Below are 26,629 nucleotides of genomic sequence, written 5' to 3' on the forward strand. Positions count from 1 at the left end.
CTGCAGTGTAACTGTTGTCTTGACGACAAACTAGCAGGGCAATTAGGAAGCCATATTTGAGAGGGCAGCGTGGCAATGTAGTAGGAACTGTTTCTAAGTGTCGTGAGACCTGGGCCTTTATCCTGTCCAAAATACACCTCTTACAGCACAGGTACCCCTCCCACCCCCATCACTGCACTGGAAACTGGCTCTTCACTTAGTCCATTCTAGCGAAGACCGGCCCCCGTTTGCCTACCGACACCACATCCAGGAGCTGCCCGTTTGCCAGGAAGTCCTCCATCCTGGAGTCGACCTGGCCCGGCCCCAGGTTGCTAGCACACGATGGTACGGTGAGAGGCTCGGAGGGTACGTGGCCACTCTGTGCTGTGTGCCATTTCCCACCACACAGGACAAACAGGTTATGAATAGGCTCGGCCGAAAAGCACCCACCCCCACCCCCACTAGTGAAACGGTGCAGTTGGAGCACTTCCTGTTAAACATGGCCAATGGGCCGACACGCACTTAGACGCACCAGTATGTCGCAATACGGTCACTTCCCATGTCTGCTGAAGCCACCCCTGTGGTATTTTTTGCCTAAATTGCCCAATGAAACCGAAAAGTGAATTTTAAACACAAAAGTCTCCGATACAAAATTGCAACTGAAATGCAAACGTTATCAAGTTAACACCTTATTCTAACAGAAGACAAATGTGCTGTGCAAGGTGCAAGTAAAATGAAAAAATAAAAAAAAAAGGCTAAAAGTTGCTAAAAAATGAGAAAATACTCAACAACTAGTACTACCTCATTCTGTTGTCAGTTTGTCCAAGAGCATATTAAAGTCAGGGTTTCACTATACAGTGTATTTATATGCATGATGGTCAGTTGAAAAGAGCCTCAACACAGGCAACCACTAACACCCCTACCACGCCACTCTCTCATGACGTTTGGACGGACTTGGTTCAGATGCATGATGATAAGCATCAAAGCAACAGAGAAGCAACAGACTGGGCCTCCTACCAAACCACATCTCTGCCGGTTCCTTAAACACAGGAAAGGGGCTAAAACACACCACACAGACCCACACAGGAAGACTCAAACACACGCACGTAACCCACACACTACTTGCAAACTACCGACAGGTAGGGGAAGAACAAATAACTAAACATTTGATACGAGGTACATATCCAAAGGAAAGTTTTTTTAATTACAATTTCCCACAAAATTGACATGGTTCCAGTATGAATGCTTACACAATTATCAAATTCTGTAAAGAAATTTGTATTTATAAATGTACAGTACATTGCATTAACTCACCAGTGACCCATAATTTATTCCCTCTGAAGTAGACTTTTAATTGTGCTTAAGTACATTTCAGATTGCTTAAACTGTAAATAAAGCAATATATTACATTGTATTTTTAGAAATATTTTTCAGTAAATTTAAAAAGAAGACTAGTTCTAACTGACAGTACCATGAGCCACAAAGTCACAATGAAACAACAAAATAACTAAAAAAAATAATAATAAAAAATAAAAAAATCTTTCAGTCACAGCATTTATTTTTGGGCCATGTACTCATAAAAACAGTCAGTGTCTAGGTTCTATTATACATAATTAATTAAAATTTAAAGACTACAACTTGATGAACATCAGTTAAGTATTTACAGCACTTTGACCTGAAGTAGTTTGCATAAGGCACAAGGATAAAGATGACAAAAAAAATACAGCAACAAATACAAACCCCACATACATCTAGTTAACACACTCTCCCCTAAGACACTCTACAATGGGTAGCAGGCTTAATCCAGCAGTCAAGTGTTCCGACAGTAGTACACACAAGACATGATTCAATTTTCACCGAATGCTCAACTTAATCAACTCTAATTGGCCCAAACTTTCCACGCAATGCATTTTCAGTTAATTGGCTTCAAATGCACGTTCGCCTAATTTGGGTGGGGGTCACAGCAATTCATCCATGATGTTGGTACCCCAAATATTATTCCGATTCAGTCCATCAGGGACTGAATATTTTCAAATCAATTCAGTACTGAAAAAATATCAATGGGAGGTTGACTTTTAAGAAGATGAGCTCCTCCAAGTTTTCTAGCAGTGGCCTGGACTGACTTTGGGAACAGTTAATACTTGCTGTGTTGAACAGAATCTCGGCCGGGACAACACTTGGGGGGCAGCTCACATACCTAACAGCCACCTTGGCCAGGTCTGGCCACAGGAACTTCTTCAAGTTCCAGTAATCCAGTGGATCACAGCTTTGATCGAGTATCTCTTCCTCGAGATACTCCAGCACTGCCAGCTCAGATGATCTGGGCCGTTCCTCTTGTTTGATCGTGCTCCTGATGTCATCCATGAGCGCCCAGAGGTTGTCCTTGTTGCTGAGAACGCTGTTGGTTGGAGCGGGGACCTCGCCGCATCCATTGGGAAGCAAAGACTTTGTTTCGGTTGAGGTAGATGAGGACAACTCCAGTTCTTGTATGAGGTCTTGTTTGCACTGCTCAGCTTCCTCCTCGGTGAACAAGGAGGTCTTGTACCGAGGGTCCAACATTGTCGCCCACATGTACCTTGGATCGTGAAGCGTTGAGGACATCTGGCTGACCATAGCTTGCTTCAGAGACTTGAGCATGTTGTCTATGCCCATAGTCTCATCAAAGAGCATGTCTATCTTTCGGTTCAGAATGTGAACAAGTGGTATGACTTGACCTAGCGTGGCGGTCCGATTGCTCATCTCCCTGCAGGCCACCTCGAAAGGTTTTAAAGCATTGCACACTGACTGCATCACTTCCCATTGGTCGCAGCTGATCAATTCCCTGAAATTGCACTCTATGGACATCTCATCAATGGCTTTTTTTTGTTCCACTAACCGTTCCAGCATGTAAAAGGATGTTTTCCACTTGGAGGGAATGTCCTGGACCAGCTGGTTTTCGGGCAAGTGGTACACCTTTTGCAGTTCCGCCAGCTTCTCCTTCGCTTTCGCGGAGCGGTGAACGCGTTCACAGATCTTTCGGGCGATGCTCAGCAGGTTCTGAACCATCCGCTGGCTCTTTATGGCTTCGTTCACGATGAGGTCAATGGTGTGCCCGAAGCACCGCAGGGCGGCGTGATCGTTGTCCTCCACCGTGTTGCCTATGCTCTGATTATCGGTCACGGTGAATCCGATCTTCAGCCCCGAAGAGCTGATCCAGGCGTCCCAGAGGTACTCGAGCTGATTCTGAACATTCAGCACGTTGTAGTCACAGTCGATTGGGGAGATGCTGAGCAGGGCGGAGCAGTGGAAATCCTGGCCTTGGGGTCGCACGCAGGACTCGTACGTCACCCAGTGGGCTGTCAGGGTGAGGTACTCCCGAGTCTGGCTGCTGACCCAGATGCTTGCAGTGAAATGGACAACGCCACCTTCTGCTTCTTTCAGATGCATGATGACAACCTCCTTCACCCTCTTGTACATCTCTGGTATGGCAGTGCTCGTGAAGTAGGAAGACGAGGGGAGGGAGTATTGCGGTTGCAAATATTCCAGTAAGCGATTGAGGCCGACGTTCTCCACCAAGGCTGAAGGCTGGAGGTCCAGTGCAAGCATTTCGGCAATGAGCTTGGTGATTTTTTTGGCAACCGGATGGTACTCATCAAATCTTTCACTGTTTTCTTCATATGAAGACGTGTCCATGGGCTCCTGTTTCACTTGAACGTCAGTGGAGGACACAACACCTGAGATGCTGCTGTTGTTTTCAAGAACATGTCCGTGAAATCTCTGCATGTGCCTGAATAAACAACTGGTGCCAAGATTTGTTGTCTTTTTGCCCCGACTTATTGTGCGGCTACAGTGCAAACAAACTACCTTTGTGGGATCTGTGGTGGAAATAGAAAAATGATTCCATAACTTTGAAGTCTTTTTGCCAAAAACAGGCAAAGTGTGTGGTTTTCTCTCACTGGGAGGACTACTGGCTAAATTAGTGGACAGAGACTCTGCAGCAGCAAGGGTGGCATAGGGCGACTGAGGTGAGGCAGTTTTGTCAGGTGTGCTTTTTTGGCTCTTGAGAACATTGGGATGGCGTCTCATGAGATGTCTCATCAGACAGCTAGTTCCAAAGTCTCCTCGTTTGCCTCGGCTTATAACACAAGGACAGTACCGACACAATGCTTTGAGCTGATGATCAACCGGAGAGACAATGAAATGGTGCCACACCTCTGACTTGACCCGCTTCATGATTTTTTTGTTTTGCTGGAAAACCGAACTCAGACCGACGATGAGGCTCGAGCCCTCAGCGAGGTCGTCCGGTGAGGAGGTCAGAGACGAGTCCTTGTCGCCTTTGGGTCCCAGTGACAAATCAAGCGAGGTCTCCTGTCCTGACTGACACGGCCCTTTGTCAAGGTCCTCTCTCAGCACATCCATGTTCTCACTTAAAGTTTGGGGCACCTCGTCAGATGTCGTCTCGGGAGACGATGATGCGGAGACGGGCTCCTTTTTCAACTCGCCTGCCTCCTCCAGCTTGATGTGAGGCAGCAGAGTAGGAGGATTCGTGTAAGGCGGTGGGATGTTGGAGCCCTGCCCGTTTTCCTCGATGACAATGTCCCGGTGGGCCCGCCACATGTGACGAATTAAACAGCTCGTTCCCAGATCTTTGCCGTTCTTCCCCCGGCTGAATTCATTCATGCAGTGTATGCACACAGCCTTGGAGCTGTCTGCCGGGGACAGGTAGAAGTGTTTCCACACCGCCGATCTCCGACGAGAGTTTGAGTTTTTGGGAGTTGAAACGGTAGGCTCGGAAACTCCGTCCACGTTATCTTCTTTATGGTTATTGCTGGAATGTGGGGGGGAAGCCGTACAGGTGTCGCTTTTGGCACACTTCTCTAATTTTGGTGTAACTTCAGACGCTTCTTCGGCTGCAACCTCGGTGCTTTCCGAAGAAGAGACAGGCGGTGAAGAACTTTTCTGCAAAGTGGGTGTTGAGTTAGCTGCCGATTCCCTGCTATTTGGTGAGCTGACGGGAGGTATTAAGGATGAAGCAACAGAGGTTGCCAGAGTTCTAGAAGAAACCTCACCGTCTTGTAAGAGCACAGTGGGGTGAGCCCTTCGCACGTGTCTCATCAGACAACTGGTGCTGAGATCTTTCTCGTTCTTACCCCGACTGAACTCCTTCATACAGTACAAACAGATTGCTTTGGTGCTGTCTCGTGGAGATATGAAGAAATGGTTCCAGGCGGGGGACTTCTTTCTAGCGTTAACAGGATTTCTAATTGACGACAACAGACTCTGGGTCACAGCGTCCATTGCAACATCATAAAGAGTACTAGTGTAACCACTAAGTAAATTACCATAATCATCATTATACCTGGTTGCAAAAGGGCCGACTGAGTTGTCAAAGGTTACATTTTCATCTTCTTGGATACCTTCATCCACGGTCATTGGTTCTTCTTCTTTGAAATGTGGATCTCTTTCTGCTTCCAGTGGTTCGTCCATCTTTTTGTCTTCTGACGAAAGGCTCTCGTTTGAAGCCTCTGGAGAAGACGGCTGGTCACATGTCTCCTTGAGAGAGGACAGTTCGCCGACTGCTGGCGGATCTGACGGTGGCGAGTCATCCTGTGGAGATGTGCCTTGTGAGGGCTCCTCAGGGGAAGGGGACACAGAGGAGGAATCTTCAGCCAGCATCTCAGCGGAGCTTGTTTCAGGTTTTGCTTCCATAGTCTCATGAGGGGTAAGGCTGTATGACTTAAACACGTAACCATCTTGCCCTTCGATTTTCAGGCACATTCCTTTAGCTTCTTGTTTTTTGTCATTTGCTGTGCAGTCATTATGTTCCAGGCCCCCATCATCACTACTGTGAGAGAGGTCCTCCTCACCGTCCATTTTAGGAGACTAAAATTTTGCCTGAGGAAAAAAAAATCCTTTGCTTAATACCAGCCAGTTAGGTAACAGAGAGTCATGAGTGAGGGGGTGAAGGGTCCTCACTGTGTTCCTTAATATTTTCCCTGGTCCCCACCAGTGTTCAGTTATTCAGTGTGCTAGTGTCCATGCCCAGAAAGACCAGTCTTGTTCAAATTTTCCCTTTGTCATGCAAATGTGCCAGAAGTCCCTGAGAGGTACAGTTCTTAAAATCTGAGAGGGAGGGGCAGAGAAAGAGAGAGAGAGAGAGAGAAATGTCAGTTTCATTTGTCTTTCTTTTCTGATCTGTGAACTTAATGTAATTTAAAACTAAATACAATGGAATAGTAGAAAAAACAAACGACTATAGCAATTGCAATTAACTAAGTTCATTACATTTTGTAAAAGACAAGATCATAAATTAATTACAATTCCATTTTAAACCATTAATAATAATAATAATAATAATAATAATAATAATAATAATAAATTCAAATGCAACTTTACCCTAAATGTGCTTTATATTTTATGTTGTGTTGTGCATGTTATAATGCATGTCAAACAATGAATCCGATTCAAATGGATACCAGTGCCAGATGTAACGTACCAAATCATCCTTGATAGAAGTGTTCCTGTTTGTGAAATTGTACATTTAAAACTATAAAGAGAGGCAACACATTCCGCTGAGAACAAAATCATATCCATTGAAACCAAGCGCTTTCATTATATGTATCGAAAAAAGAAGACATTCAGTGGTAGCCGGAAAAACAAAAAATATAATTAATATTTCTGAAATACTATACTGTGGGCTCAAAAGGTTGATATAAGGTCTGAGCCAGGCGTTTCAATGCAACAGTGACTCAAGCAATAGTGAGTTTCGTGCAGAAAACCTATTGTTACGTTTCACATAATCGCTGGTCCATAGCGTTTAATTTTCAACATAACATAAAGGTAATAAATAGACATATACATTTCCTCCACATCGCACGATCTGAAGATTGTGTAAGTGCTTCGATACTGTAATGTCAGCAAGTTGGATTTACAAGAAACGGTTCGGACAGATGAAAGTCAACTGGCATTCGTGTCCTGTACTTGGTAATTCACTAGCTACAGTAGCCAGATACTCGGTTCTTAGTTCAAAATATTAATTTGCTACTGAAAGAAAAAGTGATTCAACTATCTTGGCAAACAGTTAAGTTTGTATCCGCAGCACCCGTAACTAAACACATTAACTTACATTTTCTGAACCAGCTCAGCGAGTGTGAACAATCACTAGCTAGCCAGCATAATATCTGGATACACCAAGGCGTTTTGAAAACTGATTAATGCAATTTATCAAGACATCTAGATCTGCCATAATATCAAGTTAACCATTGGCTATATTAAAAGATCACCAAGAAACCCGACAAACTCGCGACCACTGTCGATACCGTTTACAGTATGTTCACAAATGAAGTGCCTCGATGTTAGCTTTATGGAGCTCACTTTTCCGGGTTTATGCAATTCTTCCAGTCGTCTGATGTGCCCGATCTTTCCACAAACCACATGCTAACGTTACAACCTTGTGTTTTTCATGCCTAACGGTGTGAATAACCACTCTGATAGAATGAACTTAATATTCAATAAACCAGTATTTTCAACAAAAGCTTTTTGCTGCCTGCACATTAAGTCAATTTTAATTAAAATCCACTGTTATGCTTGAAAAAATCTGAGTGTGCACAATTTGATAATCGCTCTGCATATCCAAGGCTCAAAACTGCTAGCCACCAAGCAGCTATATTGTTAGCCAATTGGATATATAAACGTTAGCAAGCTAGCTAATTAACAAATCAGTTTAGCTAGCTAACAATGGAGGCCTAGATAGCTGCTAGCTAGCTACGTAGCTCCGTCACATGTCAATACAACACAGACAAAAACAAACAGGCAGGATCAAGCTAACGTATGCTCAGCTACCTTGCTGTCAGAGATCCAAGAAGAGAGAAATCTAAAGTACAGCAAACTTATCCCTGACATTTCCATCTCTGATACGGAAAGAACTGGTAGGGGTTAAAGACTAAGTCTCGTCGTAAAGTCGCTGCCACTGTAGCCAGCTAGGCCACACAGGAACTCGACCTGGTGAGGCAGAACCAGATCCTGGCAGTAGAACAGTGGAAGAACCAGCCAGAGAACCGGATCAGCCCAACAACCTCACACATTTTAAGGGCAAGTCAACCGTCCGCAGTCAATTTCACAAATACAGTGTACATACCTGAAAGCCCTGAGATCAACTTCAGTTAGTTTTGGTAACTAAACAGTTAAATAAAAAAATATATTTAATTGATCTGAAGAGGCAATTAGTTCGTTGCTTTGTCTCCTCTGCAATTCGCTAGCATTGGACAGCAGGAGCTCCACACAGCGTAGGACGGAAGGAACGTGCTTTCATGACGTCATAGGGTTTAAGGGTTTCCAAAATGGCGACGTAGTAATAAAAAGGAAAACAAAACACTCGTCTTACTTGGTGGTTACATTTCCTGTAAGCAGTCTCTTAGCATGTTAGGATATCCCCTGATCGTAATTATTACACATAAAAACATTTTCGCTTTCCAGTGCGCTTTGATGCAATCCTTTAACTTTATTATGACGAGAAAATAAATACATATAAGACAGCATGCTTTGTTTTCCTTCTAATGCTGCACTTTAAATTATACTTTACACGGGGTTTCTTGACCTGGACAGACTCTCAGGGGCAAGGAGGCGCCATAATGGGTGGGGCAAAACAAGGCACGCTTTGCTATTTAAATACAGCGCGGATCCTATTGTAAGGTGGATTACTAGTAAACGGACTCCCAACATCAGTTTCTTGTACTATAATATCCATGAATTACTCACAAATGAAACCTATCACTTATTCCGGTGTGATGATTTGCACTATGTATCCAATATAAACTGAATTGACCATTTTGTGCACAAGGTTGGACAATTGAACGTGAGCATAATAGCAAGGAGCAAATATGAGTTGACAGTGAACAAACAAAAATATGGTCTTTGCTAAATGAGCTAAACTCTCGATAGCTAACTAGCTAAGTCTTTCACGATAGATCTAATGAAACGTTGTAACACAATGCATTGCACCAATATGTGGCATCCAGTGACAGGAAAAACAGACGCTGAACTATGAAAATAACACATTTGACCGTTGGACCCAAGCTGACTGGTTGGCTTGGGACACCAGCAATACAAAGGGAACTCTGCATCATAAAAAAGGGTTCGTTGAATATTAGGGAACTTCCTGACCCCCCTCATCCCGCTGCTACGCAATCACGCTGTACGAGTGGGTGGGGCCTCGAGTGCAGCCGCATTGTTGTTGGGGGAGAGGGCAGCCCGGAGCAGCTGCCGTTCGTTATTAGAAAGCGGACAGTTAAATGCACAAATGTTTTTTTATACAAATACTTAAATGCCGCAGATAGAACCGAGGCCAGAATCTGGACGGTTGCCGTGGATACCACGCTTTATCTTTCACATTTTCAGTTGAAAGCTCGAGCGGCGTCCGTTGGATGAGAAGACTGTGCGGAATCTCAGGCGCTCTGCAGGCCATATCGCCATTGCTTTTTACCAGCGCTGCTGTCTTCGGCAAAAGCTTGGGATCTCTGAGGTATGGGCTCCTTATTTTCACTCTCACTCACAGATCTACTCACTGGTATTGTCTAAATGCTACCGACCAACGCAGGTTGCCGTTTGTTTGGGAAAACATAACTTTAAGTCGCCTTCACTTTAAAGGTTTCTTGTTTTTTGGACGCCATATTTGCCGTTGCTAGCTAGCAAAATGTAGCTAGTTGGACATTAGCGAGTTGTAGTATGAACTGCCCCAGTTTCGTTACCTCAGGCCGCCTAGCCATGGTCGCTGTTCACTCAGCTGAGCAGTTCTCGGCACAGTGTGTGTTTAGCGAGTATTTGTCTGACAAGTTGGCTAAATGGACGACTGCAGCGGGGTGATCCACTAAGTGCAGGAACATCATTTTTTTAGCTGGATAGTTTAACTTCACAGCAGTGTTAAGTAACAAATAAAATATTTTAACGTAACTCATTGATCTAAACCTGCCGGCACCTATGTTATACGGAGACACCAAATAACCAGACATTTTCTCAGTCACAATAGACAGCTGGCTAACTTGTTCTGTTTATTAGTAATCCGGCCAACTGTCGCTAAATTCTTGGTTCGTCTTTCCTAAAGGATAGGAAGTGCCTGCTAGTTAACCTAGTCAGTTAACTTCGTAAAGTGGTTAAAGAGACGTACGCCCCAATTGCGGATTTCGAGCAAGCTTGATCGTGGATATGTTGCTATGCCACCCAATCAATGGGTTGATCTTACATTGCTATACAATGCATGCAATATTCAAAGGCAATACAAGTTATTTAATCAATTATCTAGTGTAACATGCCTTTTTTGCAGGTCATAATTAATGTTAACTAAATAATATTAGCTAAGTTAAACATAAATAGGGGAGTGCTGCCACAGGAAATGGCTAGCTACACATGCTAGCTGCCTTAGTTTTATGAGTAAATGTTCCTTTTTATTTAATTATCATGTTGTAATAAGAGTATTTATTTACCCCTAATGATTGGAACTGAGTTCTTGCAGAACTCGTTTATTTGTACTTACCTAATCGTGTTAACGTTGGCTCTTCGAATCCCCTATGTGAAGTTCAAATTAACTTACCTACTTACTGGTGGTGTATGTTTGATCACTATCTTGCACTTCATTAATAGTTGTGCCTATGTTGTCACGGGAAACTGCTTTTAAAATTGCACCAGGGAGCAGGCTGTCATGATAGGTAGGCTCTTCCGGTTGTCTTTCTCAACATCGCCCCCAATTAGAACGGCATTTTGCTCACTTACCTTTTGAATTGCATTAATCACTACCATAATTTGACCTCGAGAAAAGATGGTCTTGACACGAGCTCGCCCTTAAGCTATGCGCATAACTGCTATTCGAAACTTTTATGGGGAAATGGACTCCCCCTTAAGTATGGGGTGTTCTTAGAAGTCTGTAGAATGGGCTTGTTGCACACACTCCCATTCAGGTCCTATGTTGCAGAATTAGTTTGCCTGAAAAATTGGAGACATGGTTTTGATGAAACCAGGACACTGCAGCTATATTTTCATGCAAGTCTTCGGTTGTGAAGAGTGCTTATAATTTGGCGAACAAGACCTGGGCAATTTCTGAAGTCGCTCTGGGGAGAAATACATTAAATATCAGGAATAACAAGAACAGTGAAACTGAACAGCCAGTAACCTGAAAATGTGAAAATCATATGCATATGCAAAACGTATGCATTTAGTTTGGAGTGTTTATTAGATAGCAGAATTGCGTTCTTGGTGTGGCAGGCATGAAAATGAAACTAGGGTAAATTTAACATTGCTAGCCTGGCAAAATAAAATCCTTGCCACAAAAACGGAACTGTTAATTTTTGTTTGACGTATTTGCATGTAAATTTTTTTCCCTCCGTGTCCTTCCTTCATCAGACTTAGACGAGGTTCCGATTTAAGTGCGCACGTTTGTGTCCCCGGCCTCGTCTAGGTCGTCGGCATGAAGAAGAAAGCCCGGAATCCCCGGGCGCCGCAGCGGGCCGCCTCCCCCATCCGGCCCTCGCCCAACCGGGAGACGCTGACGTACGCGCAGGCGCAGCGCATGGTGGAGCTGGAGCTGGACGGGCGCGTCCACCGCATCGGCATCTACGACAAGCTGGAGGTGGTCGCGGACGACGACCCCACGGCCCAGGAGATGCTGGAGTGCAACAGCAACAAGGAGAACAGCGAGAAGCCCCAGCAGGCCCCGGTGCGCTCGGCGCGGCTCAAGAGCAGCCGGGAGAAGAGGAACGCGGCCCTGAGCGAGGCGCAGGCGGCGCCGCCCGCCCCCGCGCTGCCCGAGCCGCGGATCCGCACGGTGGAGTACAACCTGCCCGCCGTGCCCCGCCGGCCCTCCGTCTACTTCACCTACGCCGAGAAGACGGCCGAGGAGCTGGACGAGGAGGTGGAGTACGACATGGACGAGGAGGACTACGCCTGGTTGGACCTGGTCAACGAGAAGCGGCGGGCCGACGGCTTCAGCCAGGTCTCCCAGAACGTCTTCGAGTTCCTCATGGACCGCTTCGAGAAGGACTCCTTCCTGGACGGCCAGGGCCGGGGCGGGCGGGAGCCGCTGGTCGACGAGGACGCCGTCTGCTGCGTGTGCATGGATGGCGAGTGCCACGACAGCAACGCCATCCTCTTCTGCGACGCCTGCAACCTGGCGGTGCACCAGGAGTGCTACGGGGTGCCCTACATCCCCGAGGGCCAGTGGCTGTGCCGGCACTGCCTGCAGGCCCCCTCCCGGCCCGCCAGCTGCGTGCTCTGCCCCAACCGGGGCGGGGCCCTCAAGAGGACCGACGACGACCGCTGGGGCCACGTGGTGTGCGCCCTGTGGGTGCCCGAGGTGGGCTTCTCCAGCGCCGTCTTCGTGGAGCCCATCGACGGCGTGCGCAGCATCCCGCCGGCGCGCTGGAAGCTAACGTGCTACCTGTGCAAGGAGAAGGGCGTGGGCGCCTGCATCCAGTGCCACCGCGCCAACTGCTACACCGCCTTCCACGCCAGCTGCGCCCAGAAGGCCGGGCTCTGCATGAAGATGGAGCCCGTCAGGGAGGGGGGCGGCGGCGGCGGCGCCTTCTCCGTCAAGAAGACGGCCTACTGCGGGGCGCACACGCCCGGCGGCTGCGCCCGCAGGCCCCTGGCCATCTACGAGGACGGCGAGGCGGAAAACGGGCGCGCTCGGGCGGGCGATGCGGGCGGCAGGAGGACGAGGTTGAAAAGCAGGAAGAAGAAGAAGAAGAGCAAGAAGGCCGTGTGCGAGCCTCAGGGCGTGGTCCCAGCCGTGACTGTGCCCAGTATTTCACCAGAGAGGTAAGTTCACAATCTAATAAGACCACCAATGATTGGTGCAAAACAAATACCTTGACCAATCATTGGTCGTGTTATTGGTTTTGCACATGCTAAAGCTCTTAGTAAATCAGGTCCCAAATGTGCATCAGTCTTTGTACATATTTGTGCATAAGCGGTGTAAACAATGACACGTTGCAGGACTCAAAGCTGTTTGCTCATGATCAAAATTGTAAAGCTTCCCTCATTTTTTAAATTTTATTTGTCCTTCTGGTTGCTGCTCAGGTTGAACACCATCCTCGGTCAGGTGTCTGTCCAGAAGAAGAAGGTGTTTGTCGAGCGGGTGCTCAGCTACTGGATCCTGAAGAGGCAGTCGAGGAACGGCGCCCCCCTGATCCGGCGCCTGCAGTCCAGCGTGCCGTCCCAGAAAACGGCCCAGCCGGTCAGTGCAGTAGCGCCTCGCTCGGCTTTCGTTGTGTTTGTGAACGTGTGCGAGTCCTGAGTGGAGGCCAGGGCATGATGAGGTCACTCACACCTGTGGAGAAAAACAACTGACATAACATTTTTCAGCAGTTCTGTACATCTGTGTGATTTGTTTTTACTCTAAAACTAAAAGTAGCTTCTTGCAGGAAGCTTGTTTTTTTTTGTGCATCAGTATTGGAATATTCAAACACGTACATTTGTCTACGTGTATTTTTTTGAATGCTGTAATTATTAGGAAGCATTGGCGTTCACGTGTGAAATTTCAGATGAGCTGTCTTGACTAAGCGGTGCTGTCTGTGTTAAAAGATGGTTAAAACCCTGCGCCCCCTTCAGAAGGAGACGGAGGAGGAGAGCCGGGCGCTGAAGGAGCAGCTGAAGGACTGGCACCGGCTGCGGCACGACCTGGAGAGAGCCCGCCTCCTGCTGGAGCTCATCCGCAAGAGGGAGAAGCTCAAGAGGGAGGAGGTACCGTCACTCACAGCCCTTCTGAACTTTCAGCCAATCGCTTTAATGCGCTGGTACCGACGGGCCAATGAGAACGCAGAGCTCAAACCCGCGCCGTGCTCTTGCTCTGCAGATGAAGCTGCAGCAGTCGGTGCTGGAGGTGCAGCTCACCCCCTTGACGGTTCTGCTGCGGGCCGTCCTGAACCAGCTCCAGGAGAAGGACCAGGCCAGGATCTTCGCCCAGCCCGTCAGCGTCAAAGAGGTCAGTCAAGACTCTGAAATTTCAGTTTTTATCCTTTTCTCACTCCGTTAAAAACTCTTAAGTTTCAGTGTGTAATGCATGTCTGGGCATTCCCAGCTGGAAGAAAAGAGGAAATCGTTTGGCATGGTGTGTCCTTATTGGACATTTCCAAAGGAGGCTTCGCGTTTTGATTGGAGGCCTGACGTGTGAGTGTGTGTTCCCGTCTGGCAGGTCCCGGACTACCTGGACCACATCAAGCGGCCCATGGACTTCTCCACCATGCGGAGGCGCGTGGAGGCCCAGGGCTACCGGGGCCTGGACCAGTTCGAGGACGACTTCAACCTCATCGTGGCCAACTGCATGAAGTACAACGCCAAGGACACCGTCTTCTACCGCGCGGCCGTGCGCCTGCGCGACCAGGGCGGGGCCCTGCTCCGGAAGACCCGGCGGGACGCCCTGGCCACCGGGTTCGACTTCCAGAGCGGGATGCTCCTGGCCGAGCCGCCCAAGCAGGAGGCTCCGCCCCCCTTCGCCTGGGAGGACGGTGAGGAGCGCTCCTCTTCAGATCAGCTCTATCCGTCTCTCTAAATATGGACAACTAGTGCCCAGCCTATTAGGTTTAAGCATTCATTTGGGTCTTCGAGGAGAGGTTGTGAAGAATGAATGGGCGAATGTGATTGGCTACAGTCCACACAGGATGACTGAGAAAGTTCAGATCTATATGAGGGTTAGGAAGCTATATAAGAATTTCAGACTTAACACTGCTATTCTTCTCATAACAAACAGGGCCAGGAAATTAACAAATGTGCACAAAACCTATCAGAGGTTTAATAAATGAAAATGGATAATTGATTTGAGAAAAAAGGGTTAAAAATATCTTGCATATGTCAAACAGCACGTACGGTCGCTAATGTATGTTATCTGTACACAAACGGCTGTTATTTTGGTTGTTAGTTTGAAAGCCTGCAGGCCTGTCGCTATTTGGCTCACGAGCGGTTGTGTTGCAGTTGACCGGCTGCTGAATCCAGCCAATCGGGCGCACCTGTCTCTGGAGGAACAGCTGAAGCAGCTCCTGGAGAAGCTCGACTTGACATTTGCCATGAAATCGAGCCCGTCGCGGAGCAAGCGCCTCAAGCTGCTCAAGAAGGAGATCGGCGACGTCCGCTGCGAGATGAGCCTGAAGAAAGCCCCGCCCTCCAAACCGGAGAGCGGCCAATCGGATGCGAAGGAGGCGGGGCCTGCTGAGCAGAGCCTAGTGGAGGACGGTAGGTATTCGAGGCACTGGTCAGAATGACCTAGTCTGACTCCATTCATTTTGTAGGGATTCTGGCTACATATTTGCCCCTGTTTTGAAGTTCTTTGACTTAATGGAAACCATTTTGTTCGACAGGGGACAAGTCCGTGCCGCCGAAACTGGAGCCGTCGGATTCGTCGCCGCCTCCTGTGAACGCGGAGAGTGACCCGGAGCCGCCGAAGCTGAAGCCCGTCGAGCGCCAGCTCAGCGCAGAGAGCAAGTGCCACAAGTCCGTCAAGTTCAACGGCGAGGACGGCGCCCCCTTGAGTTCGGAGGCGAAAGTGAACGGGCACGCCTCCGACGGCGAGGGGGGTGTCGTGACGGTAGCCCCCGCCCCGGCGGAACCCGCCAACCCCGTGGGCAGGCGCACGGCCGTCCTCTTCCGCAAGTCCAAGAGCCCGGCGAAGCCCGCGGGGCCCCGCGAGGCCCCGCCTCCCCGGCCCCAGCTGGGCACCAAGACCTTCCTCTCCGTGGTGATCCCGCGCCTGGAGACGCTCCTGCAGCCCCGCAAGAGGTCCCGCAGCGCCAGCGGCGACAGCCAGCCCGGGGACACGCCCGCCAGCAAGCGCCTTCGCCAAGGTAGGCCCCGCCCCCTGAAACCACCATCGTCCCCTCGCCACGGTGCGCACAGCCTGTCGCCAGCTGTCATTGGGCCTGGAGCTAGCATTCTGCAATACCAGCCAGCTCGCTGGTCAGCGTTTCACAAGAAACTACAAACCTCTCTTCTTTGACAAGATCAGTTCTTTTAAGTCTGAAAGTACTAAGTTAGTCTCATCTTAGTGGGGAAAACGTTATATGCCCGGTTTGTAGTAGAGAGCTGAAATTGTTAGTCTGGGAGGCGTGCTTGTTGCCAGTCCAGGTGTGAAGCTGCAGTCAGGCTGGCTGCATCGCTAGTTTCAGGAGGGTTGAGAGATGGCGTGTGTTTCCTGTTAAATAAACTGGAGGCTTGCTCAGCATGTAGAATTGCTATTGCGGATAAAAGATCAGAATGGAAGAAAGATGGTCACCTTGAAAGAAGCAGCTGCAAGGCTAGATCTTCTGTGCGAGGGGAGAAAGGGTATCACTGGAGAGGCTGAAGTATTGTGCGGTGTAGTATTTGAGAACCCTTTCATTTTCCAGTTTCTTTACCGAAGGGCATTTTAATAAGCTCTATTTCTGACATTCAGCAGTATTTGAATGTGCCGACGGATTGACAGATTGATTTAATTCGCGCGGCCCTTTAAAAGTTAAAGGTCCTCTCGGATTCTTCTGTAGCGGCGGTTCAGTGACGGGAGAGCACACACGGACGAGAGCAGGCCGGTCGGCGCAGGCAGACTGATTGAAATGCAGGCCAGGGCCCGTGCAGAGTCCCATCAGGCCTGGGCTTGCACACTGAGCGGGTCTGAGCCTGGCGTGACCCGGCAAGCTCCTCCGCACATTCTCAGCTAGCGTCCCGCTAACCCGCGTGGAATGTGCCCTGCTGTAAGCGCTTCTGTGGAGCACCCCGTCCCCCGCCCCCGCGCGGCCGTGCTGTAACCGCTCCTGTGGAGCACCCCTCCCCCCCCCCCGCGCGGCCGTGCTGAGGGCTGGGGGGCGGGACTGACGCTGTTCTCTCTCGTCTCCAGGACTGTCTAACGGCTTTGTCGTCGCCCAGGAGAAAGAGCTCATTCCCAGCAGGCAGCTGGAGCCTCGCCGGAGGTGCGCCTCTGAGTCCAGCATCTCCTCCAGCGGCAGCCTGCTGTGTAGCCCCAGGTACGCACCGGCCCCGTGGCCCCGCCCCCTGCCCTGTGGCCCCGCCCCCTGCTCTGTAACCCTGCCCTGTGCCCCTGTGTCCCCACCCCCTGCTCTGTAACCCTGCCCTGTGCCCCTACCACCTGCTTTGTGCCCCTCTGTCCCCACCCCCACCCCCTGCCCTGTGCCCCTGTGCCCCACCTTGTGTCCCAGCCCCGCCTCAGACCCACTGAATTCCAAATTCTCCATTGTCTCGAGCAGCCTGTTCAGACGGGGGTTTCGTGTGCTCACCACCCGACCACAGGTCCTGCTGCAAGGCGTGGCTTTAATGAACAGGATACACGTCCCTGTTAGGCCCAAACCACCGCAGCCCTGTTTGCTAACAGATTTCACTTCCTCTTCCTCTATTCTGCCTGTGAAATCCCAACAGTGTTCTGCATTCAGAAACTAGCAGTGAGGTGGACGGAGGAGCGAGGCTAACGCAGTTTGGTTTGTCGCTCTCCCGTTGCCGTAGCGGCGTCAGTCTTCCGAAGTGCGGGAGGGGCAGGTCGGCGGCGGCGCGGAGGAAGACCACGGACGACAAGAAGGAGCTGGTGGCCCGCGTCGGGACGGGGGGCCTGGCCAAAGCGGCGCGGCTCGCGGCCGGTGAGAGGCCCGCTTTCACTTCCTCCCGCGCGAGCGGGCGTGGCGCGGCGCGGGCGAGCGGGGAGGGAAACGCATGCGGTCCCTCGCACTCCCGCCTTCCGGCTTCTCCATTTTGCGATCGGCTGGAAGCTGAGAGGGGACAGCTTTAATGACCGGCTGTAGGCGTTGTACAGCAGGGCCGCCCATCCCTGCTCCTGGAGCTCTACCATCCTGTAGGTCTTCACTCCAACCCTGATAAAAGCACTCCTTATTCAACAGATAGAGATCTTGGAGCGGCTAATTAGTAATTAGTAATAGGTAAGTGAATAGTAGGGTTGAAATGAAAACCTACACGGACAGTAGATCTCCTGGAACAGGGTTGGGCAGCCTTGGTGTACAGCCTCCTCATTGCAGTCCAGTATTCAGCCTTGATACCATCAGTGATGGCTACTTAAATCAAAAAAATTGAAACCCAATCTTTTCTTCTCCGTTGTTTTTCATTGAATGTGTAACCAAGTATATGTACTGATACCGGGAGTCCTCAATCTTATCCGGAAAGTAAGTGGAGGCTTTCATTCCAACCAGACCGTTACACACCTGATTCTGCTAATTAAATGCCAAAGTCGTTGCTAAGGAACGTAATTTTTAGAATCAGGTGTGTAGCTGCTTGGTTGGAACAGAAGCCTGCTCCCACACCGGCTCTTTCTGGATAAGACTGAGGACCCTTGGCTTGCACAATCCATTTTGGATGAGCCTTGGTGTGCTGGAGAAAGCAACCCAAGAAAGTAACACTGGAAAGGAGTGTTGCCTGTGTGTTTCCCTGTGTGTTCGAATGCCTGTGACGTGTCTCGTGGGTGCTGCCGGTCTGAAGCATGGCTTTTGGAGGTATTTTTCTCTGTTTGCAGTGTAGCCCGCGTAACTTTATTTGTCCATTATTCCTGCTTTCGTAGAAGTTGGCAACAACAATATGTGGATGTCCACTAGTGCCACAACTGTTGCACTGGAACCTCTAAAACTAGTTTGGGCAAAATGTAGCGGATATCCTTCCTACCCTGCCCTGGTGAGTGTGCGTGTGAGAGTTACTACCCTGCCCTGCCCTGGTCTCTGTCGTTCTGTGCGTGTGTGTACTACCCAGCAGTGGTCTGTGTCGTTCTGTGTGTGTGTGTGTACTTCCCCTGCAGTGGTGAGTGTGCGGGGGACTGTGCATGTGCATGCGCATTTGTGTGCGTGTGCATGCGCGCGAGTGTGTATATGCGTACTCTGCCGGAGTTGTGTGTGTGTATGTATGCGCGTGTGTCTGAGCATCTTTTATCATTCCCTCCTTCATCTACATGATGTTGCACACACAGCCACGCACGTGCACACACACACGTATGCATACTGAGGGCTGTAACGCACATTGCTCTCTCAGCCGTAAATGGGTATGGTTTAGAACTCATGCTAATGCGGCGTAGCGCCTCAGACTGCCTGTAGGACATTTCTGAGGTATGAGCGAAGAACTGGAACCAAACCCATAATGAAGAGTACAAGAAGTCCGGCACATCCGTGTCATTTTTGTCACTGACCGAACAATTTCACAAAAAACCGTATCGCTTAGTTTGCATTCAGCGCCATAGACGTATGTTCGCCATTCTCCCAACGCATTATGGATTAGGTCTCTGACTCGGCTTGGCCACGCCCTGTTCTCTGTGTGCTTCTTCATTCCACTGAAAAATAAAACAGACGCTCGGGCAGAGGATCGTCTGTCCTGACTCGGGATGCTGGTTCTTTTGATGATCATCTCTCTCTGGTTCCTCTGTGCCTCTGGGAAAGGTGTAATCCGGTATTTAGACCGATAATGGAAAAACCCAGTAGTGCTGGGACTGGTCCTCCGAACAGCGGCAGAACTCATTCAGGTGTCTGAGTAGTTTCCAGCTCTCCGGCTGACTGAAAATTCACAGCTTAATGTCATGTCTGGTAACTCTTTCACTACCTAAAACTCAGTTAGCTGCAAGCAGGGTTTTTTTAATGCACTGATACCGGTGCATATCTCTGTTCCGGAAATTTCCACACCAGCTATGCTAGTGTGCACCTGTGTATGTGCGTGCGTGTGTGTGTGTGTGTGTGTGTGTGTGTGTGTGTGTGTGTGTGTGTGCGCGCGCGCATCTGTGTGTCTGTACCTACTGTACACAGGAAGTGAAGTCGCAGTGTCAGAATCTTACTTTCTTTCCCTCTATCTTGCTATCCCTCTCATCCCCTTTACTCCGCATCCCTCTTTCTTTCTCTCCCTCTTTCTCCCCCCCTCTCCGATCTCCCGGTGCAGATAATCGACCCCAAGATGCCCCGGGCGGGCTGTCGCCGCAGTGGGGCCTGGATCCCGATGCCCCCCCTGAGCGTGCTCCGGGTTGGAGAGCAGATGCAGTACAAGTCCGGAGAGAAACTCTTCCTCGTCCTCTTCTTCGACAACAGACGCAGCTGGTGAGAGGGGCTTCGCGAGGAGCGCGCTCGAGCCCGAGTGGTCCGTCCGCCCGGGGAACGGTAGCCCCCCGCGGTGCCAGTTCTGTGTTTGGGTGCGGTGTGCGTGCGGGCCACTGTTTACCCCAGCTGTGATGGCGGAGTGCTCTCCCGTTTCACTGTTAGCACAGCTAGCGCGGGGGCTGTGGGCGTTTTAACTTCGACTGATTTCCTTTTCTCCATCTGATAATGGGGGGTTTATGGGCTTTCTGAGCAGTACATACAGAAGAGGAGATGTAAGACTTGTACACTACACTGGGGTTGCAGTGTAGTATAGCAGTGTGGCAGTGTAATGTAATGGGTAAGGAGCTAGTCTTACTGTTGTGCCCTTGAGCAAGGCACTTAATCTGCATTGCTTCAGTATGTATCCAGAAGAGCGTCTGCTAAGTGCCTGTAATGCAGCGTAATGACTATAAAATTGGCTTTGTTTGCGCAAATCACAAAATGGCCACGAGCGTTTCCAACAGTTCCTGACCCCCCTGCCCTGCTTTCCCGCAGGCAATGGCTTCCTAAATCCAAGATGGTTCCGCTGGGGATGGACAAAGCCGTCGACCAGGTGAAGATGGCGGAGGGCCGCACCTCGAGCGCCCGCAAGGCCGTGCAGACCGCCTTCGACCGCGCCGCTAGCTACCTGAGCCGCGCGCGCGACGAGCCGGCCAGCGACCTGAGCGACCTGGACTGAACCGCACACGCCTCGCCCCGCCCCCCGGGGGCCTCGTCCGGGACGCCCCCGACCTCACTGTTTACCCGCCGGGCGTTTTGGGGGGTCCGCCCCGCGCCCGTGCCGTCCCACCCCCCACCCCTCTCCCAGCCTCGCTGGTCTGATGGCTGGGCTACTCAGAGAATGTTCCGGAGAGTTTGAAATCCTCCGCGACCGTGCTGCAGGACTGCTGGACGAACGCTGTAAACCCTCACTGCCATGACTCCATTTCCCAACATCCTCTCTGTTTCCACTAGTGAATAGCTCTGTATTTAATGCACTGTGTAAATACCTGTACATTGGCCGACACTAACTTATTCTGTAGGGGTTTATTTTTTTTGTTGTTACTTTTATCGGAACTGTATATTACTTTTCTTAATATTTATACGTATCGGTGATTATGTTCTCAATATGCCGCAGTCTTTGGTGCTATAAACAATGTCAAGTCCGAGTTAAAATGGAGGACTCGAGCGTGGGCTGAAAAATACTGTACTGAAAGTATTTCAGTAACTTTTTTCCATTTGTTTTTTCTCATAAGTTATTGAAGTTTATTTACATCGTAAGCTTCTCCACGTGGCATTAACGTTTGAATATTATTTTGTACGAGAATGTTTTTGTTTTTTTTCTTGAGAATTTTAGTGTGTTTTGTTTGTACATATTTATACAAATCTATATCTGTAAACTTCCAATCGTCACATGCAAAATCTATCGTAGCTACGGAAACCGAAAGTGCGTCGTTCTTATGAAACCAAAAATAGTCGTTGCCCAGATTTTTTTATTTCTGTTTTTTAAACCTTCAGTGTGATTGTGTGGTTTGAAAGGTGTACTGTTAAACTGTCTCCTCCTTCCTTTTTTACTCGGTGGTGTTTTTTTTTTTGACTGTGTTACAGGGACCTGTTGTAACTAAAGGAGGACATTTTTATTTATTGTACACACAAAATATTTGCATTACTTTATATCCGGAGAAATTGTAAGAGCTAAACCGAAGGGCACACTCAGCTAGTTGTGTTGAAATTTTACTTTCATTATAAATGACAGCGTGTTATTCATATCCTGTGATTTTACTGGTTGAATGGTGGAGTCTGTGATGTTTATTTAGTAGGGTCCTGGGTAGCCATGGATACAGTTTTGAATACATTTTGTATGGTTTATCTGTACCATTTTATTTTTCTTTGGGGAAAACCACGTTAGGTACTGGAAGTGGTTCCTGGGATTTCCCAGTAAGTTTAATTTTTTATATATATATAAATGACTATATATAGCTCTGTATTCATATTAATATGAATACATGAATACATATATATACACACACTGAAACATTTCTGGTTGATCTTAATATGTCGTGGAAGATTGAGATCTATGATAAGTGAGCAAGGGTAGAGAGAAAAAAATCAATGTGTCCACACTGTCTATGCCAAAGTAGTTTATTTTATCTGCTTGCAAATACAAGGTTGAGTTGCAAAGGTTTTTTTTTTTTAATGAAAGAAAATATTTAAGTGTAATGATTGTTGTTTGTTAAAAATAACAAAAAAAAACATGAAATGTGATCTATTCTGTAGTGGGGGTGTTGGAGTGCAGAACATCCACCAGACGGTGCCATTGCACTGCGCCAAAATGGAGAGATTTATGGGTGCTGAGGGCCTTGCTTTCTGTTGCGCTATGCTTCTGTCAAGACATAATGGTGACCGGTTAGCCAGCTGTGTGAGGGGGTTTTGAACTTTTATGGCACGATAGATCAAATTATCTTTGGAATCAATGCATAAGTTGACAGGTTCGTGGAATCAAAGTTGAGGCGTGAGGTCACTGAACAGACGATTGTAATGAAAGCATTTATTCTAATGGACCCTTTTCTTCGAGCGGGGACTTGGAATTGCCAGTACCCGTACTAAGCAAGGCTGAGCTTGGCTGATTGGTACATGGTTGGGCAGTCATGCATACCAGCCTTGTATCTCTCCGCTAATAAACCTGGCAAAAGCTGTGAAAGTCGAGAGTTATAAACAGGGATGCACCACCTTCAGTGCAGTTTGCTGGGGCAGCACCGTTTCACCGTACACTCAAACAGACGCTGTAGCCGTTCTAGCTCGTCAGCAGGAAACAACGCTCAGGGAAGGCAAATTAGCCAGAGGAGGGGGGGCGTGTCATACTTGTAATACTTGTGCAACCAGCCCTCGGGGAATTCCACCGCTTTCATTTCCACCTGTGCCTATCACTCCTGCCAGTAGTACTGCTCCCAGAGCGCGAGTTAGGCCCTGAGCTCTGGAGAGGGTCCCACCATCTGGCGATGGAGGCTAACCTACGGGAGAGTCCTGTGGTAAAGGACGCGGTCTTGTTCTTTTGCCAGTAGGGGGCAGTCTTCCCTCTCAACCGAGTGGAAAAATCAGTGCCGCTGTGTTGTAGCCGACTCATCACGGTCTCTTGGTGTTTATTACAAAGAGTAGAGGTTTGCCTGGTGTCCTGGCGAAGTTATCTACACCAGTCTGGCCATCGAATCATCTCCCGGTTTAATTGGATTAATTCCCCAGGTTGTTAGTTTAGCTGATGTATAGGCAGTTCCCCAAAATGGTGTGGTTGCTGCTCATTGGTGATGGATCGAGGTGTGCTTCCACCACTTCCTTGGTCTCCAGTATATGAATTCAAACCCTTATGACGACTGTGGTTTTCCGTTTTGAAATTCGCATAGTGCAGGTGCACAATGTTGGGTTGGTGTTTACTGACCGTACTGTTACGTGTGCAGTTCTTTGAATGGTTTTGCACTCCACTGATAATTGCAGCACACCACTTATGCACACACACACACACACACAAATGCATTCTCAAAAGTGCAGTGCTGAGGGTTAGTTGGATACCTTGTTAATCAACCGCAATACTTTCAAACCGCAGTGCAAGGACAGGAGATTAAGTTTGACATTGGTCGAAAAAACGTTAATGTATGTTGGAGGACAGCCTCTCAGAAGTACACACGTCTCTGTGCGTTCATATCCTGGCTTTGTGCTAAAGTACTAAATGTGAACTGTGTGCACGCTGGAAGACTCTGGTAAATTAGAACAATGCTGAATGAATTGTATTATTTTGATTAAAAGTATTGAAGTTCTGTATGTGAAGATTTTTTAAAGTGCTCTGTAATATGCCCCAGATAACTTTTCAAATTGTAATGGCAAATCTATAGCCTACTTGCCTAATCACATCTAATCTACCACATTACACTCCCCCTCCGTGACCCAAATAAAATCGATAATTTTATTTTTCAACCAGATAAACGTTGCCAGTGGTCGTGTCTGATGTTTCTAAGCTCGAAAAATCTCACACTCTTGAAACTTGAAACTATACTGGAATGATGCAGAGCAACCAAGTCCTCAAGTCTCCTGTGTCTGTCTCTGACATCACTGCTTCATCACATTGGTTTGACTGAATGACGTGTCCTGGTTGGCCAGGCCTTGCCAGCCAGGGGCCGGGAATTTACCTTCGAAATCCCAGCAAATGAGGCTGCGTGGCACTACAGGAATTAATGCATTACTTCCAAACTGAAAGCGTCGCCTGTTCTGTGACGGTTCAATGAGTGAACGTCACCTCATTTGCTGATGTATACCTGATGTATTACAATGCTGAGAACATGCATGCACCACGCTGTCAAGGCTGAAGTAAGGCTGTCTAAAATAATCATAATAAGGGTGGCATAATGGTGCAGTAGCACCCACCAACAACTGGGTCCTGTGTTCCAATCTCTGTTCTCAAGCTTTCTGTGTGCAGTTTGCATACTCTCCCTGTGTCTGTATGGTTTTCCTCCCACAGTCCAGACTCGTGCAGGTTAGGTTAATTGGACAGCCTAAATTGGATGCAGGTGCGAGTGTGAGGTGCTCAATCCCGTAATCAAGGCTGAGGTCAGTAGGGCGTTTGATTTTGTTAAGTAATTAACAAAAAGTTCAGCAGACCGAAGGGGAAAAGAAGGAGAAAGTGTAAACGACAAAGGCCAAGACACTGTTAAGTTAACGTATTTATCTGTTGTTTTATGTAGTCATTTTTATTTCCAAGCGCAGTGTCTCGCGACCACAGAGAATAGTTTATAGCGCTAGCTAAGCTAGTCGGGTGTTTATGCTTTGAGCTGGCAGAGGATGTAGTTTTAGCAAACATTTATCGTGTATTTATCAACTTTTGACCACAACAAAGCTTCCGCTGAAAGAGAGCGTTTAGTAGAAGCAGAGAAGTTGCATTTTACATGTTTTAAGTCTGGCTTTCATTTGAACAACGGAGGCTATAGTAGCAAAATGGTTTGCTACTGAGTGTCTCGTGGAAACTCGCGCGTGGCAGAAGACCGGCTGAAAAATGATTACGCTTAACGTAACCCCAAGGTTTTGCTATCAAATGGAAAAAATATAAAATATGACTTGTTTGTTTTTATAATTGAGCATTGCTTTAAAATGCTATTTCACGAAAATGACATTTTCCCGTCGAGTCTAGTCCGGAATCGCTGGTGTTTGGTGAGCCAATATGTCTACTTAATGTGACTTCGAATGGTGAAGGCTGTATACTCGGGGAAACCGGCCATATTTCGACTTAGCATAGTTGCAAGGCGTTCTCTTAGTGATTGAGTTCGCACAGTAAACTACCGTTGTTTGGTGCCTCTTCGCTATATATTTATGCGCCTTGCTGTTTTTGAAAAACTTTTAAAGCTTACTATTTGTGTATTTGTTTGCGTTCGTGTTTGGTATCAAGTCTAAACTAGCGTAATATGTATACAGAAGTTTATTAAACACACTGGTAAATTGTTTCCCACTTGCATAACGTTAGTAGCCTATTTGGGTTTCCTTTGTAATACGTAGCTAATGTATAGACATAAAACTCCTTATAGATGCAACATTGATACACGTGTGATGTGGGGCTTGAGATATGGTGGGCCTCATAAGTTATTCTGGACCCTCACAAAGCAAAAACTGCTGTGAACAGAAGTCTGGATTCAAGGTGGTAAAGGTTCCCCTGTTTTTTAAATTTCTTTTAAAATTTTTATTTATTTTTGCACAATTTTGTTTACCTCTGTGTCCTCAATCGACATCCTGTCACATCTCTGTTTGATTGGCTATGTCAGGGTTCTCAGAATCCAGACCTGGGGCCATATGTATCAAACTTCTTAATCACACTTAAGAATCTCATAAGAGCTTACTTTGGAGTGAAATCATTCTTTGCTTAAAGTGGTCGGTAAAACATAGTTGTCAAGCAGCTCACACTTTCTCATAGGTAAGCGTTACTCTTGAGAATGTCTCAAGACTTAAGTGTGTTTCTGCGACAATCACAGGTGCTGCAAACAAAAGGATTACGATGATGTCGTCAACTGCTGAAATTTCTAAGAGACAAGAACCAATCAATCAGCTTTTGGGAAATCTGTGTTCTATTCATGGGTCAACAGAAGTTTTCAATAAAGTTAAACACCCTCATTATGAAAGATAAAAATGTATTTCTTACCCAAAATGAAGGTTGGCACCTGGAGGGCCATGGTATCTGCTGTTTTGTGTGTGTGTGTGTTTCAGTACCTAAAATGATTAATTGAAGTAATTGATTGGCCATGGCGTCCATGTACCTTCCCAAGGTCTAAGTTAGCTACTGACTGAAAGAGAACCACGAAATACAGCAGACACTTTGCAGCTCCTGGATATGATTTGGACTCCCCTGACCTACACTAAGCCTAGCCTCCCCGCTCCTGTTAATAATAATATGGCGCACATGCGTCATTCACATACTGGCTAGTGGTGGCAGGGGTTCTGCTTTGAGGCCTGTAATGGCATATTTATATAGCAATTTATCTTGAACAAGTCAGCCGGGGATTCTTTTCATACACCTGAAGGGGAAAACTGAATTCAAGCCTTGATAATTAACAAGGTGCACTGAGAGCCATTGGCCGATCTGTTATCCG

The 26,629-nt window shown here is 47.9% G+C and overlaps 2 protein-coding genes across 10 annotated transcripts; one reads left to right on the forward strand and one right to left on the reverse strand.

Annotated features, from left to right (window-relative positions):
- Nucleotides 1–1,156: 1,156 nt before the first annotated feature.
- On the reverse strand, nucleotides 1,157–8,534 carry zbed4 (zinc finger, BED-type containing 4). 3 transcript variants are annotated; one of them, XM_035402507.1, is made up of 2 exons: nucleotides 8,096–8,534; nucleotides 1,157–6,081 (listed from the first exon to the last, which is right to left on the reverse strand). In XM_035402507.1, the coding sequence occupies exon 2, from the start codon at nucleotides 5,830–5,832 to the stop codon at nucleotides 2,020–2,022; it is 3,813 nt and encodes a 1,270-aa protein (XP_035258398.1). In that variant the 5' UTR covers nucleotides 5,833–6,081; nucleotides 8,096–8,534; the 3' UTR covers nucleotides 1,157–2,019. The 3 variants fall into 3 exon arrangements, with proteins under 3 accessions (XP_035258398.1, XP_035258399.1, XP_035258400.1); XM_035402508.1 differs by lacking the exon at nucleotides 8,096–8,534 and adding an exon at nucleotides 7,801–8,037; XM_035402509.1 differs by lacking the exon at nucleotides 8,096–8,534 and adding an exon at nucleotides 6,455–7,733.
- A 498-nt stretch (nucleotides 8,535–9,032) lies between these two features.
- On the forward strand, nucleotides 9,033–23,980 carry LOC118219377 (bromodomain-containing protein 1-like). 7 transcript variants are annotated; one of them, XM_035402517.1, is made up of 13 exons: nucleotides 9,043–9,478; nucleotides 11,405–12,762; nucleotides 13,024–13,180; nucleotides 13,555–13,686; nucleotides 13,799–13,927; nucleotides 14,138–14,450; nucleotides 14,914–15,171; nucleotides 15,297–15,779; nucleotides 16,805–16,931; nucleotides 17,425–17,555; nucleotides 18,485–18,594; nucleotides 19,837–19,991; nucleotides 20,526–23,980. In XM_035402517.1, the coding sequence occupies exons 2-13, from the start codon at nucleotides 11,414–11,416 to the stop codon at nucleotides 20,707–20,709; spliced, it is 3,528 nt and encodes a 1,175-aa protein (XP_035258408.1). In that variant the 5' UTR covers nucleotides 9,043–9,478; nucleotides 11,405–11,413; the 3' UTR covers nucleotides 20,710–23,980. The 7 variants fall into 7 exon arrangements, with proteins under 7 accessions (XP_035258402.1, XP_035258404.1, XP_035258401.1 ...); XM_035402514.1 differs by lacking the exon at nucleotides 18,485–18,594 and having other exon boundaries at nucleotides 9,051–9,478; nucleotides 13,528–13,686; nucleotides 20,526–20,681; XM_035402515.1 differs by lacking the exon at nucleotides 18,485–18,594 and having other exon boundaries at nucleotides 9,051–9,478; nucleotides 20,526–20,681.
- The last annotated feature ends 2,649 nt before the right edge of the window (nucleotides 23,981–26,629 follow it).

Source organism: Anguilla anguilla, chromosome 19 (genome assembly GCF_013347855.1).
Source record: "Anguilla anguilla isolate fAngAng1 chromosome 19, fAngAng1.pri, whole genome shotgun sequence".
Classification (NCBI taxonomy): domain Eukaryota; kingdom Metazoa; phylum Chordata; class Actinopteri; order Anguilliformes; family Anguillidae; genus Anguilla; species Anguilla anguilla.

Bases quoted from the DNA above. Each gene is read 5' to 3' on its own strand.
- LOC118219377 (XM_035402511.1), top strand. From the start codon at position 11,414: ATGAAGAAGAAAGCCCGGAATCCCCGGGCGCCGCAGCGGGCCGCCTCC. The intron at 13,687-13,798 runs GTACCGTCACTC...CTTGCTCTGCAG, and splicing joins AGAAGCTCAAGAGGGAGGAG to ATGAAGCTGCAGCAGTCGGT. The intron at 16,932-17,424 runs GTACGCACCGGC...CCGTTGCCGTAG, and splicing joins AGCCTGCTGTGTAGCCCCAG to CGGCGTCAGTCTTCCGAAGT.
- zbed4 (XM_035402507.1), bottom strand. From the start codon at position 5,832: ATGGACGGTGAGGAGGACCTCTCTCACAGTAGTGATGATGGGGGCCTG.